The following is an 18099-nucleotide window of genomic DNA, read 5'->3' as shown; positions in this document are numbered from 1 at the left end:
GGGCACCCCGGCGTTGTTGGTGGGGCACCCCGGCGCTGTTGCGGGCACCACGGGGCTGTCGATGGGGCACTCCGGGGCTATTGGGGAGCACCCCGGGGCTGCTGGGGGCCACCCCGGGGCTGCTGGGGGCCACCCCAGGGCTGTTGGGGGGCACCCCGGGGCTGTCGGTGCGGCACCCCGGGGCTGCTGGGGTGGCACCGCGGCTCTCCGCGGCGCACCGGGGCTGCCGGTGCGTGGGCCGGGGCCGGCGGGGGGGGGCACGGCGGCGCTGCCGGGGCCGGGGCGGCGGGGCGGCCGCTCCCGGCTGCCATTTCATCGCGCCGCCGCTCCGTCCCTCCATTTTCTCTGCGGCTGCCGGCGGTGGCGGCCCCGGCCCCGGCGCCGTCCCGGTCCCGCCGCCCCCCATGCAGCCCCGCGGCAGCCCCCCCGCACACGCCCAGCCGCGGGGCCGCCTCCCGGCATGAGGAGCTGCAAGATGGTGCGGGTGGCCAGCGTGCTGGGGCTGGTGATGCTCAGCATCGCGCTGCTCATCCTCTCCCTCATCAGCTACGTCTCGCTCAAGAAGGACAACATCTTCGGGGCGCCCCGCGCCGCCGGCCCGGGGGGGCCCCGCATGTACATGTTCCACGCGGGATTCAGGTGAGGGCGCGGCCGAGCTCCGGGACGGGGGTTCGCCCTTCCCACCCTCCCCCTCCCCCGCCCCGCTGCCCCCCGTGGTGCTCCCGGGGGAGTCCCCCGGGTCCGGCGAGGCCCCGCGGACCCCGCAGCGCTCGGCTCAGCCCCGCCGCCGGGATGCGGCTCCCTCCCCCCGCGCCTCGCACCGGCCGGGCCCCGCACCACGCTGAGGCGCCCGGGTCCTGCGGGGAGCGGGGGAGACCCCCGGGGACCGGGGAGGGGAACCGCAATGCTCCGCGGGTGCTGAAAGGTGGGGAGCAGCCCGACACCACCCTGCCCGGCATGGCCCGGTGCAGCCCGGCCCGGTGCAGCCCAGCACAGCCCGGTACTGGCTGGTGCAGCCCAGTACAGGCCGGCCCGGTGCAGCCTGGTACCTCCCGGTGCAGCCCGGTGCAGGCCGGCCCGGTGAATGCCGGTGCAGCCTGTGCAGCCCGGTGCCTCCCGGTGCCTCACGGTGCATCCCGGCCCGGTGCGGCCCGGTGCAGCCCGATGCAGCCCGGCCCGGTGCCTCCCGGTGCCTCTCGGCCCTGTGCATTCCGATGCATCGCGGGCCGGTGCATCCCGGTGCCCCCCGGTGCCCGCCGGTGCCTCCCGGTGCCCCCCGTGCCTCTGGGCCCGGTGCCTCCCGGTGACCCCGGGCCGGCGGGGAGCGGCGGGCGCTGTCCGCGGTGCTGATGCCGCCGACACGCGGGGCGGGACGGGCACGGCCAGTAACGGGCTGCGGGTCTGTGCGTGTGCGTGTGCGTGCGTGCGTGCGTGTGTGTGTGTGTGTGTGCCTGCGTGGGTCTGTGCGTGTGTGCCTGCGTGGGTCTGTGCGTGTGTGTGTGTGCCTGCGTGGGTCTGTGTGTGCCTGCGTGGGTCTGTGCGTGTGTGTGTGTGCCTGCGTGGGTCTGTGTGTGCCTGCGTGGGTCTGTGCGTGTGTGTGTGCCTGCGTGGGTCTGTGCGTGTGTGTGTGTGCCTGCGTGGGTCTGTGTGTGCCTGCGTGGGTCTGTGCGTGTGTGTGTGCCTGCGTGGGTCTGTGCGTGTGTGTGTGCCTGCGTGGGTCTGTGTGTGCCTGCGTGGGTCTGTGCGTGTGTGTGTGTGCCTGCGTGGGTCTGTGTGTGCCTGCGTGGGTCTGTGCGTGTGTGTGTGTGCCTGCGTGGGTCTGTGTGTGCCTGCGTGGGTCTGTGCGTGTGTGTGTGTGCCTGCGTGGGTCTGTGCGTGTGTGTGTGTGCCTGCGTGGGTCTGTGTGTGCCTGCGTGGGTCTGTGTATGCCTGCGTGGGTCTGTGCGTGTGTGCGTGCCTGCGTGGGTCTGTGTGTGCCTGCATGGGTCTGTGCGTGTGTGCGTGCCTGTGTGGGTCTGTGCATGCCTGCGTGGGTCTGTGCGTGCCTGTGTGGGTCTGTGTGCTTGTTTCCAGGTCCCAGTTCGCGCTGAAGTTCCTGGACCCCTCGTTCGTCCCCATTACGAACTCCCTGACCCACGAGCTGCAGGAGAAGCCCTCCAAGTGGGCCTTCAACCAGACCGCCTTCGCACACCAGAGGTGAGCCCACGCCCCCCTTCCCACCCTGCATGAGGCTGCCCCCTTCCCCCCAGGATTTAAGAAAATACAATCAGGGATTGCTAAATGCTCTGAGCTCCGAGTGATTTGCCTGCGGTGAGAGACAAAGGCTGAATCAGAACATTCCCCCAGATGGTTACAGCTATCTTGGAAGAATGGATTATTTCAGAGCAGGACACCAGGCTGCAACACGCGCTATTTTACCAAACAGAACGTAACCCAGTTTCCCAGCATGCAAGGGAAATTGTCATTACTTCAAGATAAACGTCTGGGGTTTTAAAACTTCAAACAAATCAGACTGAGGCAGCCATGAAATGCCATGTTCATGGAGGCCAACAAACACCCAGCTAAACTTCCCCGCTAACGGCAGTTCTGAGCAAGTGCAGCGCGGCTCTGCCTTCCAGCGCGCTCCGGCTGAGGGGGCGGGCAGAGCGAGGGGTTCGGGTGCGGCCCCTCGAGCCTGAACCCACCGGAGACGCTCTCTTTGTGCGTCGCCTGCTGTTGGCGGGGTGCACTGACTTCCCTGCTGTGTGGCAACGGAAGGGGTTTCTTGGTTCCTTCGGCTTCCTCAAAGCTGCTCTGTACTTAATGGGAAGTAAAACGTGCTTTCAGTTTTCTCACTGTGATGGTGAACTTGGTGGTGTCTGGCCGGCCCCTTTTATTTATCGGCTTTACTGATACAGGTATAGATATAGGTATAGGTATAGGGGTAGGTATAGATGATATAAAGATCTATAGATCTATAGATATATAGATAAAGATGTAGATTATATAGATAGAGATAGAGATAGAGATAGAGATAGAGATAGAGATAGAGATAGAGATAGAGATAGAGATAGAGATAGAGATAGAGATAGATAGATTTGCCAGTAAATATGTACTTCATACAATTATATATATTTTTACTGATATATATTTTTAAAATCTATGAAAGGAAATAAAAGCATTCAAGATAGCCATTACCATCTTGGACTGCAATTTTGTCCCAACAAGTGCCTGCTGTTTTAGCGACTCCGCTCCCACATCCCACCCAAGAAGCAGGAGCCCAGGCCCCTGGGGGCTGCAGAGTCAGGATGGGGCTGCTGCACCCCCCGGTCACAGGCCAGCGCTGCCACCGGCACAGCGGGGTGGGTAATGGCCCTCTCGTGCTGACAGATGCTGCCCGCTGCCCCTAAGGAGCTGCGGGCGCCGCGGGGAGATGTCGCTTGGCCTGCCCCATCCTTTCCCGGGGACCTCCCAGCCTGGTGTGACAGTGGGCACCCCTCGGTGTTGCTTCATGCCAGGCACCACCAGCTCATCCCTTCTAAGTCCATCTCTGTACCACCCCTCTGGTGATTTTAGCTGATGCCTCGGGATCTGCCTTTGTGCTTGTCCGTTAGCCATAACCCATAATTAGGGCACCCAGTGGGACTCCATTAATGCTTAGACATTGGAGGACGCGAGCTGGAAGAAGGGTTGGTTGTTTTCCATAAACATGAGCAAATAAAGTGGTATTGGTTTTCTAATTTTATGCCCTGCGAGGGAAATTCCTGAGCAGGGTTGGTTTTGTTTGGGTTTTAAGTATCTCTAATAACCCTTGTAAAAATCCTGGCGTGCTTGCCCAAAGAAGACATTAAGGAATGATGTTTACATAAATGGAGACAGAGACAGTCACTTGGTTTTGTGATTCAAAGCTTCTCAATGAGAACACAAAAAGTACATGTGTTTAAAAATCAGCTACCATTAATTCAACTGAAAATCCTGGACTGCTTGGTTTCGCTTCACGTGCCTGATGGCAAACACGGTCGAAGGTCCACGGTCCAGTACCGGGAGCGAAATGCACGCAGGGAGCACCGGCATCACTTCCCCACCAGGCCCGAGCCGCGGCGCAGCAGAGCTGCGTGGCGCGGCACCCCACGGCAGGGCGCCCGTGGGAGGGGGGCACTGGCGGCTGCACGCGTCGGACTTACTCAGCGAGCCCAGTCTTTTCATCCTGACACTGTTCCGAGAGACACGGACAAATCCTTAGCTGGCGACAGTCATGACCGCCCAGTAAAGCCAAGCATAGAACTAGGTAAGGAGCCAGCTCCCTAATTCCTATCTATTTGTGTTAATTTAAAAGCCATTGTACCACAGCGCTCAGGAAACCACTACGTTTAAAAAAAGAAAAGAAAAGCGTGAGTCTAGCTGGGAAGAAAATCTCTCCACCGCAGAAAGAAGGGAAATATAACCCCACGTTCTCTTCTCTTTTTCTGTTTCATTTTAGGCAAGAAATCCTTCAGCACGTCGATGTAATAAAAAATTTTTCTTTGACCAAGAGTAGTGTTCGGATTGGACAGCTGATGCATTACGATTATTCCAGCCATAAGTACGTTTTCTCTATTAGCAATAACTTCAGATCGCTGCTTCCCGACGTGTCGCCGGTCCTGAACAAGCATTACAACATCTGCGCCGTGGTGGGGAACAGTGGGATCCTGACCGGGAGTCAGTGCGGCCAAGAAATCGATAAATCTGATTTTGTTTTTCGCTGCAATTTTGCTCCAACCGAGGCTTTCCAAAAAGATGTTGGAAGGAAAACCAACCTCACAACCTTCAACCCCAGCATCCTGGAGAAGTATTACAACAATCTTTTGACCATTCAGGATCGCAACAACTTCTTTTTAAGTTTGAAAAAGCTTGATGGGGCCATTCTTTGGATCCCCGCTTTTTTCTTCCACACGTCAGCAACAGTCACGAGAACACTGGTTGACTTCTTTGTCGAGCATAGAGGGCAACTAAAGGTCCAGTTGGCGTGGCCAGGAAATATAATGCAGCACGTTAACAGGTGTGTATTTTTGCCTTGCCTTTATCTTGTCAAAACGCGTCTCTTTGTACAAATACAACTGTGTTTCTTTTGCTGTTCATGCCTGACCTGGTAGGCACTGTCTAGCAGGTCAGGACCCGATGCTGCTCGCTTTCAGAGCAAATGCAGGCTCGGTAGTGCTTCAGGCAGTACCGCAGCTGCCTCTTTACGGATGCACGCCCAGCACAGCAGCGGGGTTGGCCCTTCGCTCCGGGGCACGGTCCTTCACTGGGCCCGGCTCCTGCCGCTGCTCCCGCAGACGGGAGGAGCACGGGGAGCTGCGTGAGATGCCGCATAAGCCAAGCGCTGCGTATGGAGGAGCTTGCTCCTCTCACCGAGCAGCTAGGGATGCTGACAGACAGCGGCGGGGTGGCCCAGGGGAACTGTAATAAATGAAAGGAGGATAACGTTGCCTCCCTTTAGCAAATGCACGTGCGAGCAGGAGCCAGTGGGTCATACTTTTCTGGATAAGGCACTACATCTCCTGCTTAAAAACCTGGGGAAGGGGAGCACAGAGACTACCAGTCAGAGCGCTGCTCAGGCTGCTGGGCTCTCCCGGTCGTTACGGACTGACCTCCACAGCAACCCTTGCCTTACCCGGGCTGTCGGCTGCCAGCACTGATGGCTTCCAGGCAGTAACGTTGTTTTTTCCTTACAGCAAACCTGTGGCGGTACTTGCACCCCAAACTAACACGCCTTTGTTTTTTCCACAGATACTGGAAGAACAAACACTTGTCACCCAAGCGGCTGAGCACAGGTATTCTCATGTACACCCTTGCTTCTGCCATATGTGAAGAGATCCACTTGTACGGATTCTGGCCCTTTGGGTTCGACCCCAACACGAGGGAGGACCTCCCGTACCACTACTATGATAAGAAGGGAACAAAGTTCACGACCAAGTGGCAGGAGTCCCACCAGCTGCCTGCAGAGTTCCAGCTGCTCTACAGGATGCACGGTGAAGGACTGGCCAAACTCACCTTGTCGCATTGTGCCTAAGAACCTAAATCTTGAAGTGCCAAATGATTGTCTAAAAAGTGCCCAAAACCGAATTAAACATTCTTCAGATATAATTCTAAAAAAAAAAACAAACAAACAAAAAACCACCCTAAAATATTTTCCATAATATAAAGATGCTTTTTAGTCACCCTTGTCACTGCTCATCGAAGGGTTTAAGCATATTTAGCAGTGCAGAAGCATTTATCAAATTCTGTGGATGCTATTCATGCAGCAGCAAAGTTGAAATATTTTGCATTTAGAGATATGCTACTAAGTATGTTTTAAGATATTTTCATATTTTAGCATTCTACTAAATGCCCTGAATCTCTTAATTTTATTGTCCCTTCCCTATTAGAATTAGAAAAGCTAATTTTAAAAGGTTTCGCTTCTCTTGTATATGTTGCTATCAATAGCTCAGCATACATATATTGCCGTGGCCGATGGAGAAAGCCACTCAGAACTCCAGTTCATCGCCACTTGCAAGTGCTTCGGAGTGGATCCTGATTTCCACCGCTTGCATATTTTCATATTTACTGAATTTTACATTTTTTTAAGAATAACGTGAAGATGGTCACAACATGGCTTGTACCTTAGCTAGGCATTTATATCGCTCTCAGAATACTGCAGCGCTTTAATTCAGTTTGGGCCAAATCCTTGTCCAAATGAGCCAGGCTGAAGCACGGTCATTCCCATCCATGTGATACCGTTTGGTCTTTTAATTTTGAAGCTAAACCACCAGGACAAACAGCGTTAGGTTCCTCTGGAGGGGCGTTGGGTGAGAGGAGCCCCGACCCCCGGCGCAGGCGCCCCTCCCTCTGTGCCTGCTCTCCGCACCCTCTGATGACAAGGGGTCCTTGGGGAGGATGATCCCCCCGGGCGGGGAGCGCGGCAGCTCCCACCCGTCCCTCCGCACCCACAGAGCTCGCCAGCGCTCCCCGACCCCACCGCGCTGCGCGCGCGGTCCCACCGCGGGGCAGGGAGCTGGTGGGGCACGGCGGGCGGCCCGGTGAGCTCTGCCGCGTGTCACCCGCCGCGGAGCGACCCGACGCTTGCCCTTGCGGAGCTGCAAGCGCTGGCGCTCTCTCTCTTTCCCTACGTCCCAAAGTGCCGTCTGTCCTGCGGAGGCGATGGGGTGTGTTGCCCGGCGATGCAGGGCCTGTAGGGAGCGGTAACAGCCCTCATCAGCCCGATTGTCGGCGCTGGGGCAGGCAGGTGGGCCAGTGCCCCGGTCAGCGAGGCTCCGTCACCCCCCGGCCCCGCGACAGGGCTGGCTGGGCAGGGACCGAGCGGCCGGGCAGCAGCGGCGGCCGGGCACCGGGATTTTTAGAAACGGTCTTCAAAGGGAAGCGAGGCAGCAGGAGTGCAGGGAAGAGGAAATGCAGTTACCAGATTTCCCCGTTTAAATCCACAGTCAGACAAATAAATTAGTGGCCCCATTTTCTGGTCACCAACAGCCATCCAAGGCAGCCAAAGGAAGGCTCGGCTTCCTTGGTACCGCTGAAAACCAGGCTGTTTGTAGAGAGGACAAACCTTAGGGTTAGAAAACGTTGGCCATTTTGTCTCAGGATAAAGGAGCCTGTAAAATAACTGGTTTCTTATTACAAGAAAGTATACTTACAAGTATTTTAACATTTTTCTATTCCGTATGACGCTGAGAGCTGACTATACACTGAAAGAAGATGCAAAATCCAATTTAAAATCATACTTTAAAATGGCACATTTTAATTTTTTTTAGCCTCTTTACCTCCAAGCAAATGCAGGAGGTGAGGAAGGAGATCTCAAGTACAACGCCAAACCTGAGCGGCCCAGAGCATCTCCCAGTGCCCGCAGCCGCCTCACCGCGGCACCGCAGCTCCGCCGGCTCCCGCAGCTGTGCGCCCCTTCTCCCCTGTGCCCCAGGTGGTGGAGGAGCTGGAGGCTTCCTTCCCCATTTTAATTATCCCACATTTCCTGGCTTTTGCTTTTTCAAAGGCTCTTTAGGGCTGGGGCACGCTGCGGAGGGGCCTGGGTCTCCCCCGTGCCGCAGGGTGCACAGACCCACTCCTGCAGGGAGCTGTGGCGGTTCCCGCGCCAGCTGCCAAGCCTGGCCCGGCGTTCCCGGGAGCTCCGGCTCTCCGTGCTGCCGTGTCGCTCCTGCACTCGTCACCGTTCCTACAGCAGAGTACGACCTCTAGCAACTGTTGTTATGAAGACATAGTCGTGCAGTGATGGTGGTGTCTTATGCCATATGGTGCCATATGAGTTGTTCTTGATATTATCATGTATTATTTGTGTCGTAGCCGCGCACGAGGGCCCGGGGCAGGGAGCGGCGTTCGGCTGTGCTGGGCACAGACCTCAGAGCACGAGGACAGGCCGTCCCCAGCGCTCCCGGCTGCCCGCGTCCCCGCGGGAAGGACCGAGCCCCCCCAGCCCCTGCCTGCGGGCCCCGTCGGCGAGATTTGCGGGATCATACCCACTGGGTGCCTGGACCGCGCGCCCGAGCGAGCAGCGGGGAGCTGCTGGGGCTGGGAGCGGCTGGGCGGCACCAGTCCCACCCCTGCGGGAACCCTTCCCTGAGCGCTGGAGCGCACAGATTGGTTTTGCCCAAAAACAGAAAAAGAGAAATTGCACAGGGAAGGAAGCGTTTTGCGCTAGTTGCTAACGAAGTACAGTAATTAATCATTTCCAGCGTCGTTTCCTATTGAGCTGTACAGCAGATGCATGTTCGCTAAGGCAGGCGGATCGCTTTGCAGGTCGCTGAGGTGTGTGGTGAAGGTGCCAGGAGCCAGCTCAGCAAAGAGCCCACGGGGGAAGAAGGGTCACCCCAAGCCCCAGGTGACGCCTGTCGGCTTGTGCTTAATACCAGATATTTTAATCAAGAGGCATTTCTTCAATTTTGTGCAGGGAGCGATCATTTTTAATCAGCAAATTAAAGACATGTGAACTATTATCATTATGTTGGCATGAAAGCGGAGGCCAACGTGCTCTGTACAATTTTCAGCTGCTGGCTCCCACTGGGGAATTGCACTGGCAGATCCTGCTTGGCTGCCGCACGGCATCTACATGACATAACTACCTTAAATTAGATGTAGTCTCAAGTAAATATTCATTAGCCTAAACAAACATATTTCCAGCCGTGCACCTCGTGTGTCTCCAGGAGGCCCTTTGCGCAGCGGGGAGGCTCAGCCTGGGGCGAGGTGGCTGGCTGCGCGCCTCCCCCGCGGCCGCACGCGGCAGGGCCGCTGCCGGTGGGGACAGATGAACCTGCCACGCAGCTGCGTAGCGAGACCGGGGTGGGGAGGGCTCCGCAGCCAAACTGGCCACGGGTGCTCTGTGAGGTGCTGGCAAGCGGTGTGGGATGGGCCACCTGCCCTGTCCCCAGCGTCCCCAGGGAGGGCTGGTGGGAGACGTGGATTTCCCCGTGCTGAAGGCGCTGCGAGGGCTTGCGTGGCTGCTGCACCTGAGCAGCAGGGCTTGTGCGGCGCTGGTTCGGGCAGAGGCGCAGCGTCCTGCCTCTCCCCGTGCGGGAGGAGAAGCCGTCAGCTCCGGCGTGCCCGAGGGCCACGGTCGTTGTCCCTGAGCCATGCGCCTCTTCCCTCCGCTCAAGGTTCTGCTTCAGAGCACGCGGGAGAGAAGATAAAACGCAAAGATTAGGAGTTGAAACCAAAACCCTAAATTGCTCCAGGGTAGTTTTTCATAATATGTGGGTTTTTTTAATTTGATTTCCCTTCCTAATCACACTGAACTTGAGAAGATTGCCCACAGCTGGAGTTTCTGTTCCCCCACGACTCGCGTCCCCGGCCTGTTCCCCGCGGCTGTGCTCGGGGGGCTGCGACGCCCCGCTCACCCCCAGCCCGGAGAGCGCCAGGGGCGCAGCGCGGCATGTGCCCGCAGCTTGTCGAGAGGGTGGTGATGGAAAGATGCTTTAACACACGGGATCTTAATTCGATCTTGCTTGATTTAAGCAACCAGAGTGTCTCCCAGGTCCACCCCGTTGTGGCGAGGCCTCGTTATGACCGAAGGCAGCAGACCCCGCTGGGGGGTCTCTGGGGGGAGCCCCGCTGCTCTGCAGCCCCGTTGGGCCCCACTGAGGGACGGGACCCCCCGTCCGGCCCAGGGGACGGCCCTCACAGCACAGCTGGAACTTTCCAGAGGCACAAAGAGGCCCTGAGTGCAGAGAAGGAAGCATGAAAATGACTGCAAATATTCGGAAATGGGAATACAGAAAAATTATTGACAGAGCGCCATATTATATCATTGATTTTTAAGCAAAACTCCCCATCGATTTTTCAGAACCACATTGAACATTTCAGAATCATTGATTTTAACGGGGAGTTCTGCCCCAAAATCAATGGCGCAATACAGCCCAAAGTAAATTGCTTCTTAGTATCAATATTTTTTGTCCGAGCTGTTGCAATGTGGAAAACCATCTTAAAATGTGCATCTTTTGTTTTTGCCTGTTTTCTTAGATGCTCTTTGAATTCTGCTTTTGTCGAGAGAGTAGGGGGGAAGGGCAGCTTGTGCTGGCTGGAGGGAGCAGCAGCGGCCCAGGGTGGGCTCTGCTCCCCCCGCCAGGGAAGGGCCCTCCGGGTGCCTCGTGCTCAGACTGGGCTCCTTCCCAAACCCCCCTTTTCAGGCTGGTTTTCTCGTAGGACGTCGCGTTAGGGCACCGCGCATCCGAAGCGGGGTGACCCCCCCCTCCCCACCCCAGGGTTTGCTCAGACAGGTCTGGGCTCGGAGTCCTTGTCTCGCTGTGCCGGGCTTATGGCGCTGCCTAATTCTGGTCTTGTAGCAAATCGGGTCTCCCTTTGAGCTGGAGGGGGTCAGTGCTGGGCGGCCTGGAGGAGCCCTGGAGGAGCCCTCGGCGCTGCCTGGCGTCCCTCAGCTCAGAGGTGCCCTCAGGGAAGGTCCAGGCTTGGCCGCTCGCCGTGGGCTGCTGCATGCGGGAGGACGGCGATAGCTTGTGGGGGGTCTGCTGGAGAGCTGAGGACCAGAGGGTGCGGAGGCGGCAGCGGCTGAGCGGGGAGGCTCTCTGCATCTGCCTCGCGCCGGCAGAAAATGCGTTTCCATTAGATACGCAATCTGCTCCGCTCTAGCAACCGGGGCTCCCCGGGGCCGCGGGGTGCCGGCTGCCGGCCCCTGCTCGGGCCAGAAAACAGCACCTGCATTCGGCATCACCCTGGCTGGACTCTTCCTTCGCTTCTGTTTGGCCCAAAATCTTCCTGACTCTGTCTACCTACACGAATGCCTGATGGTCCAGAGAAAACACTGTCATTACTGAATGCCAAGACAAATGAATACAGCTAAATCAAAGTACGCGTAATGCAACGTCGTCAATGTTTAAGTGCAAAAGGTTTTAGTTCACAAAATCAAAAGAAGTCCCTCTGACCAGCTCCACGGGAAGGGTCCGGCGGGATGCAGACCCCGCTCGGCCCTGGGCTGCCAGGACAGCGTCCCAGGCGCTGTGGGCGGCCGGCGGCACGCGGCGGCCGCATCCCGCTCCAGCCCCTCCGCCGACGGGGCAGATGCCGAGCCCCGGCCCCCGAGCAGGGACCGTCGGCGGGAGCTCGGGGCGGGTGCCGTGGGGGGCTGGGTGCTGCGGTCGGGCGGGGGCTCGAGGAGGGGGTGTACATAAGGGTGGAAATGCGTGCGTTACCTTCTCTTCTTTTATACATCTGGGGTTTGTATTTCCGTTGCTTGCATCTTTTCAGTGGATGGTAGCAAGATACATTAAAATAAAGTCATTTTGGCTACCGGTTTTAATCGTGGAGTATACCAAAAAGCAAGCGTTTGTCAAATATAACTGTGAATGGAAGTTGCAAAAACAAATTGTTTAGAAAAAAGCAGGTTTTCTGTAAATGAATGTGTCTTTATTCTAACGGCTATACAGTTCAATGCCTGATGGAGTTGTTTTCAATAAAAAAAAGATAAATATTTTAAAAAAAAGAAAAAAAATGCCATAATTGTAATAAAGGTTTCCTTATTTAATGGCCATACTAAAAGCAGTATTTATTTTTAAATGGCTAATGTACATAAAGGGCCAGGGCACGGTCTCGGGCGGAGAGCAATGCCGCCCATGGTGTGAAGCGCGTTGCAAGCGAAGCTGGTGTCCAGCCATGCTCCCGCAGGGCGCCTGCGTGCGTCGGAGGGGCCGGCAGCGGCCCGCGGGCTGCCGCGCTCCGTGCCAGCCGTGGCCCCAGCCCGAGGCCCCAGCGCGTGGGCACGGCGGCGAGCAAGGCCCTGGCTCTTCTCGTGGCGGAGCACCGCATCCTCCTCGTGAGCATCGTTTGTGGGGAACAACGCGACGAGTCACGTGGGATCCCTCAGCAATGTGATTCTTTGGTGTGAATGTGCCTGCAACATTGACTCATGTGCCAAAACACGATATTGAATGCATTGTTTTTAAATAAAATGTTTTATTGTGCATTGAAAGTCCGTAAAACTCAGCTGTGTCCGCTTCTTCCTTATTACTTCCTGAGCTGCTTACAGTCAATAATAACGACGGGCCTGTGCGGGGAGGGTTTCTGTGCTGTAGGCACACTCTGCTGAGCACCAGACTGTCATTTTAATCAAAAAGCCTTCCATATTTTCAAGGATATGCAGCAGGGTTGGAAATGTACTCGAATTGTATGAAGGCATGCCACGAATACTCCACCCTAGCAAAGTCTGAGCATAGCTTCCTGCAGCCCAAGTTTTATTTTAGGAGCTGGACTAACAGGAGTCAGGGTGCACCCCAACGTCTGGCCGGGCTCACTCACCCACTCCCCACGGTCTCAGCCCTGCACCCCTTGCCTCAGCCCCCCAGCCCTCGGCCTCAGCCCCCCCCAGCCTTCAGTCTCAGCCCCGCATCCCTCAGCCTCAACCCTGCACACCTCGGTCTCAGCCCCCCCATCCCTGCGCCTCATGCCCCCAGCCCTCAGCCCCAGCCCCCCAGCCCTCGGCCTCAGCCCCGCACCGGCACAGCCACATCGGGGCAGGCAGACCGGCTGCCGCTATCCCGTGCAGCCCGGCCAACAGCCAGAGATCCCCCGCCTCCTTCAGCACCACGCTGATGAGCGCAAATCACCCTTCATGCTGACGAGCCAAACAGCTGATGCTCTTTCCCACTATAACTGATTTCTTTTCCTCCTGAGTGTGTAAATATAGAAACTGTTCACAGATCCAAATGCACTTACCAGCTCGACAATAATCCAGCTGAAATACTTACGTACAATACTGCGCATGTCAAAAGGGAGCAAAGTCCTGTTTTCAGAAAAGCTCCCAAATTCAAGATCGCTGCGGGTGGGGTTTTCCACAGGGGATCCCTGCTGCAGGGAGACTACACGCACCCTAGATTGGAAGGAAACCCCGGCTCACGCGGTGCCGTTAAAGCCTGCCGGCTGTTCAGGGTGCCGGGACAGCTGCCTGCAGCCGAGCCCCTCCCCGGGGGTCTGCCGGTGCAGTGGGAGGGCACCGGCACCCGGGGGCCCTTTGTGTGCCCAGCTCCCACCACCCGCTGTGGGATGAGCTGCCCAGGGAGAGCAGCCCCGTGCACCCCTGGCCGGGTGCTAGCAATGACGCAAAGTCCGACCTGCGCGTTTTTCACTTGGAGCTGCCATGTGGAGTTATTCCAGTTATTCTGTTTCCATGCAAGCTCCAGGTGTATTTTACACCAGTGAAACCGATGTTAAGTAACACCAAAAATGCCCCATCAAAAATCCCCACACGGGAATAACTTACCCACAGAGATACCTGCACGGGTTAATGCTGGGTGAGCGGCAGTAATCGGCACGAAACAGGCACCGATGGCGTGACTGCGAAGGACCGTGGTCCAGAACAGCCCTTAATGAGGTCCCACACCGCAGACCCATCAGCTTCCTTCAAAAGGCTGGAAAGCACCATCCTGGCCAGGCAGCAGGCAAAACCTGCGGCGAGCCCAGGGCTGCGTGGGGGCGAGGAGGGGTCCCTGGGGCCGCTTTCAGGCTCTTCTTAGACAGAGGGAGCCCCACAGGGTGAGGGGGTCTCTTGGGGCATCACCTGCGTGGCAGCGCCTGCCTGCTCCCGGCTGCCTCACCCGGCTGACCTGCCCTGGGCTGGCGGCCGGCCGCCCTCCCTTCTGCGGGCCAGGCGGTGATCCCCATCCCCGATGTTCATTATCCCCAGCCGCGCTCCTTCGGGCCCCTCCTGACCGCGTCGCAGGATCAGCCCCAACGCGTCCTGTCCTCAGCCGCCCCCCAGCTGGGTAAGCGCGCTCACTGCCCCGCCGTGCCGGCCGCTAAGGAAAATATCGGAGAGTGGCCGGCGAGGACAGACCCCCCCCGGAACCCTTCCCCATACCTCCTCCCATCTTGACGGCAAAGCACCAGTAACAGCCTCCACTCCCCGCTGACAGCTTTCCCCCCCCCGTAGAGCAGCACAACAACTCTCCTCGGCCACCTTCTCGCCATTAACAGCTCACAGAAAGTATTACTGGTGCTTTCTAATGCCTGCCCCAGCCGGCTTTCATTCGTGCCTCGGGCTTTCTGATAGCACTGCTACGTTTTGCGGCGCTATTCTGTTATACTTCCTTAGCCCTCGACCACACGCCGCCCGCGTCTGCTGAGGTTTTCTGCAGAGCTTGCGACTAAGCTGCACTCCCAGCACCTTCCTGTCCTCTCCCTGCACCCGGTCAGGGCGGGCTTGTCCCCTTGTCCCCCTGCCTGCAGGTGCCTGCCAGACGTGCTGAGCGACTTCTCCTCCTCCTCCTCTGCTCTCCACGGGCACCCAGCCGCCGGTCCCGGCGCGCGGGCGCTGTGCGCAGCGGTGAGCGTGGGCAGCGGGCGCCCCGGGCGGCGCGCAGCACACCGGCAGGCGTTTGCAGAGCTGATCCGTGGGCTCCGGGGCCTGCGCCCTGCACATCAGCATGTCAGCTTTCCTCTGCCTTAAACAAAAGGTTTTACTGGAAAACTCCATCAGAAGAGTTGCCAAAGGTCTTGTTGATTGCTCCCAATATTTCATTGTACGGCGCCATACGCTCAGTGTTGGATCAAAGCCTGAACTCCCATGAAATATGTGGCGTTACAAGGCATGTAAATCAGCGCGCAGCTTGGCTCAGGGTATTTGCTCATTAAAGTGAATTACATTCCCAAGAACACCTTATAACCCGCTTCCATTGCCTACAAAACACTAGTGAGGACAGATCGCCCCGCTTAGCCTGTGAGTTTTACCTGCTGTTCCAGCAGATGCTATAGCGCAGCAGCCCTTGACCCTGCGATATCCGAGCGAACTCACGCCTCTCTGAGTGCAGCCGGAGCCCTGACCCTCTCGGCCTCCTTGCAGGTGAGCTTGGAGCCCCGGGAGCTGCCACCCCGCTGCGCCAGAGCCGATCGATCCTCCCTGCTCCATTTCTGCCCCGTGGCCAGTTCCCAGGCCAAGAGAGGACTTGCTGCTTGCCCCAGCACCCTTGGTGTCCTCACCGGCCCCTGGAGGAACTTTGCCGTGGGTTCTCGGAAGCTCACATGAACTCCCAGCAACACTCTCGCGGGCGGGTGGGGGCCGTGGCAGACCCTTGGCCGAGGCGCGTTGCGCTGCCCCAGGCGTGCTGCGCAGGGCCATGCCCGTGCACTGCAGCCGAAAGGCACTGCTGACTGATTTAAGGACTTCAGGATTTCAAACTGACTCGTTCAAAGACTTGTACTGCTGCAGAAACCGCTGCCTTCATTTTAACTTCTCATAGTAGTTGTTTCCCCCCCATTAAAAATGTGCTTTGGATGTCTAGTCTTATTACGGGCAGCTTGCGGGTATGGGATCCTTTGATGCCTTTATGAAATTAAGAGGACACTCAGTAATGGGAATGCTCTCCCTGTACCTACAAACTCCCCTTTACTGCCCACCTCAGCCCCTGTGAGAGCAGTGCCGGAGCATCCTGGCTCCCTCCCGTCCCCCTTTACGACTTCCCAAAGCCCCGGCAGCGGTGGGGCCCTTTGGGAAACGCCAGCCGTGCCGGAGCTGCGCCGGTTTTCCCTCTAACCGCTACCAAAGCCTGAACAGTTGCCAAATCCATCCCCATTGTCAGTGTTTATTGCCCAGCAATAGTCGCTATGGGACGTTTTGGGGATACCAAACCCCAGAATTATGTAAGAAGCGATGATTTAGGTGCTAACCAGAATATCTAAAAATTCCAAGCGGTTTCCAGCAACTCTTTGTAAGATTGTACATATAAAAACAAGAAATGAGCTGTCGGATAACCTGGTCCCTCCCAGTTAATGCCATGACAGTACTCTACAACGCATTTTATACCACTTCATTCAATGTGATTTTAAACAGAACGGCTGACCGCCGAGGCAGGAGCAACGGCGGGGTAAAACGTGCATGGACGGGCTGACCGAGAGCTGCCCGCGCGGGCCAAAGCCCTGCTTCTCGGAGCCTTTCTGCTCTCTGAGTGCGGCTGGCATTCAAGCCCTCCTCAGGACATCTCCACCTGGGACAGCCTGTTCTGGATTTGTCCTGATGCGCAAACGGCTCTGCAGAGGTTTGCCTGGCCGGCACAGCCCACGGGCGAGTCAGCTCCTGAATAACCTTTGTCACTCTTGTGCACATCGGGCACTCACACCACCAAAATATATTTAAAGTCCACACCCCCGTGTAATTTAAAGCCCGCCCCGTGTAATCCGGAGGGCTCGCTGTCCCGGTACATCTGTGTGGGTGTTTCCAGAGTAGGACAACCAGTTACTGATCTTCAAAAAATGTTTTACTAGGTAATGTTTAGTCCAGTATAAATGAAGAATCATTGTCTGCCTATGCTACTTGCACGCTTCCCGTTGCCAATACCTCATATATCTCACATATTTATCCTTGAAGTGATCACGGGAGAGGCAGGTGCCGCTGTCTCCACTTGAGGGGCAGGACACTGTGCAAAGCATGGAAGGGAGCCGCCACGTCCTAACTGCGGGGTGCACCCGCTGATGTGGGCCCCTCCCTCAGGCTTCGCCCCGTCCTGCCCGTGTCGCCAGCACCACCGCGTCCCCCGCTCGCCACACAGGGACCGCCGGGACCCCGCGCCCCCGCGGGGGCCAGCCCTGCCGGGTCTCTCCACACCAGCACCGCTGTTTCCCAACACTTCCCACAAACCAAACAAGCCGGGGCCCTCCTGTCCCAAGATAAATATTGGAAACTAGGTCCAGTTTTAATCTTTAACCATGGCCCTCACCAGCCAAGTGTGCCATCAGCCACGCCGGGACGTACACCAAGCTGGGGACGTCCTTGAGAGGCGTGGAGCAGAACCCCTGGAGCAAGCAGCCCCCCACTCGCTGCCCCGGCCCCTGGTTTCCTGTACTGTGCCACGGGGACTGCACCCCTACCCCTGAAAGAGCTGCTCTCTCTGCCTGGCGAGGGCGCCGGGACAGGGGCACTGGGGCTGGCGGCGCCTTGGGGAACCCCTATGAAGAGCAGCCCTGCATGTCCCACACAGGCTGGGATTTACAGCCCCATGACCCAACTTCTGGTGTAGCGATGGGAGGGGAAAAATCCTTTCCTCCATCTTCCCAGTGATTAGTCTGAGGAAGGCTCCCACAGCCCCTGCCCCTCAGTGCCGAGGCTGGAGGGTGCTGGCAGTGGAGGCAAGCAGCCTGGCCGGGATCTCGCGTCCCCCAGGTAGCCCCTGAGCCATTTTCCCTGTTTATCAGTTTGCACTGACGAAGCTGGATACAACTTTCTCAGGGCTGTGTTATCCTCTAAACTGCCCCTCCAAAAAACTCTGGGAAAAAAAATCCCATATCTCCTGAATCTATTTACTTCTAAATAACTGAAACCCTGTCTGGGAGGAGAAAAATCACAAGAAAGATTGGTTCTGCTTCTTATGAGCACAACTTATTCCCTGGGCAGCAGATACATCTTGGGCCAATTCAGGTTTAAGTTGTCTCTGGATCCGTGTCCAGCTGCGCTGCCACCACTGGGAAGCCGTCACGGGGGCTGGAGCTGGCCCCTCTGCCCTCTGCAGAGAAGACTGGACTTGCGACAGCGATTTCCAAATACCAAAAGAAAACACTTGCAATATTTGTTTAAAAGCAAGTAAAAATTATGGCCAGCTTGTGCTAGCTATTTTAAGGGAAAGCCCACCCATGCCTGTGCCG

General features: G+C 57.2%; 1 protein-coding gene across 1 annotated transcript; it reads left to right on the top strand.

Moving 5' to 3' along the window:
* Nucleotides 1-375: 375 nt before the first annotated feature.
* ST8SIA3 (ST8 alpha-N-acetyl-neuraminide alpha-2,8-sialyltransferase 3) lies at nucleotides 376-12452 on the top strand. Its single transcript, XM_075077198.1, has 4 exons — nucleotides 376-639; nucleotides 2074-2196; nucleotides 4460-5017; nucleotides 5749-12452. Exons 1-4 carry the CDS (start codon nucleotides 461-463, stop codon nucleotides 6029-6031), a joined length of 1143 nt encoding a protein of 380 aa, XP_074933299.1. The 5' UTR covers nucleotides 376-460; the 3' UTR covers nucleotides 6032-12452.
* Nucleotides 12453-18099: the final 5647 nt, after the last annotated feature.

Source organism: Phalacrocorax aristotelis, chromosome W (assembly GCF_949628215.1).
Source record: "Phalacrocorax aristotelis chromosome W, bGulAri2.1, whole genome shotgun sequence".
Taxonomy (NCBI): domain Eukaryota; kingdom Metazoa; phylum Chordata; class Aves; order Suliformes; family Phalacrocoracidae; genus Phalacrocorax; species Phalacrocorax aristotelis.
This window is presented reverse-complemented; position numbering and strand designations above follow the sequence as displayed.

Coding starts and splice junctions, on each gene's coding strand:
- ST8SIA3 (XM_075077198.1), top strand. CDS start 461: ATGAGGAGCTGCAAGATGGTGCGGGTGGCCAGCGTGCTGGGGCTGGTG. Junction 640..2,073: donor ATGTTCCACGCGGGATTCAG/GTGAGGGCGCGG, acceptor GCTTGTTTCCAG/GTCCCAGTTCGCGCTGAAGT. Junction 5,018..5,748: donor ATAATGCAGCACGTTAACAG/GTGTGTATTTTT, acceptor TTTTTTCCACAG/ATACTGGAAGAACAAACACT.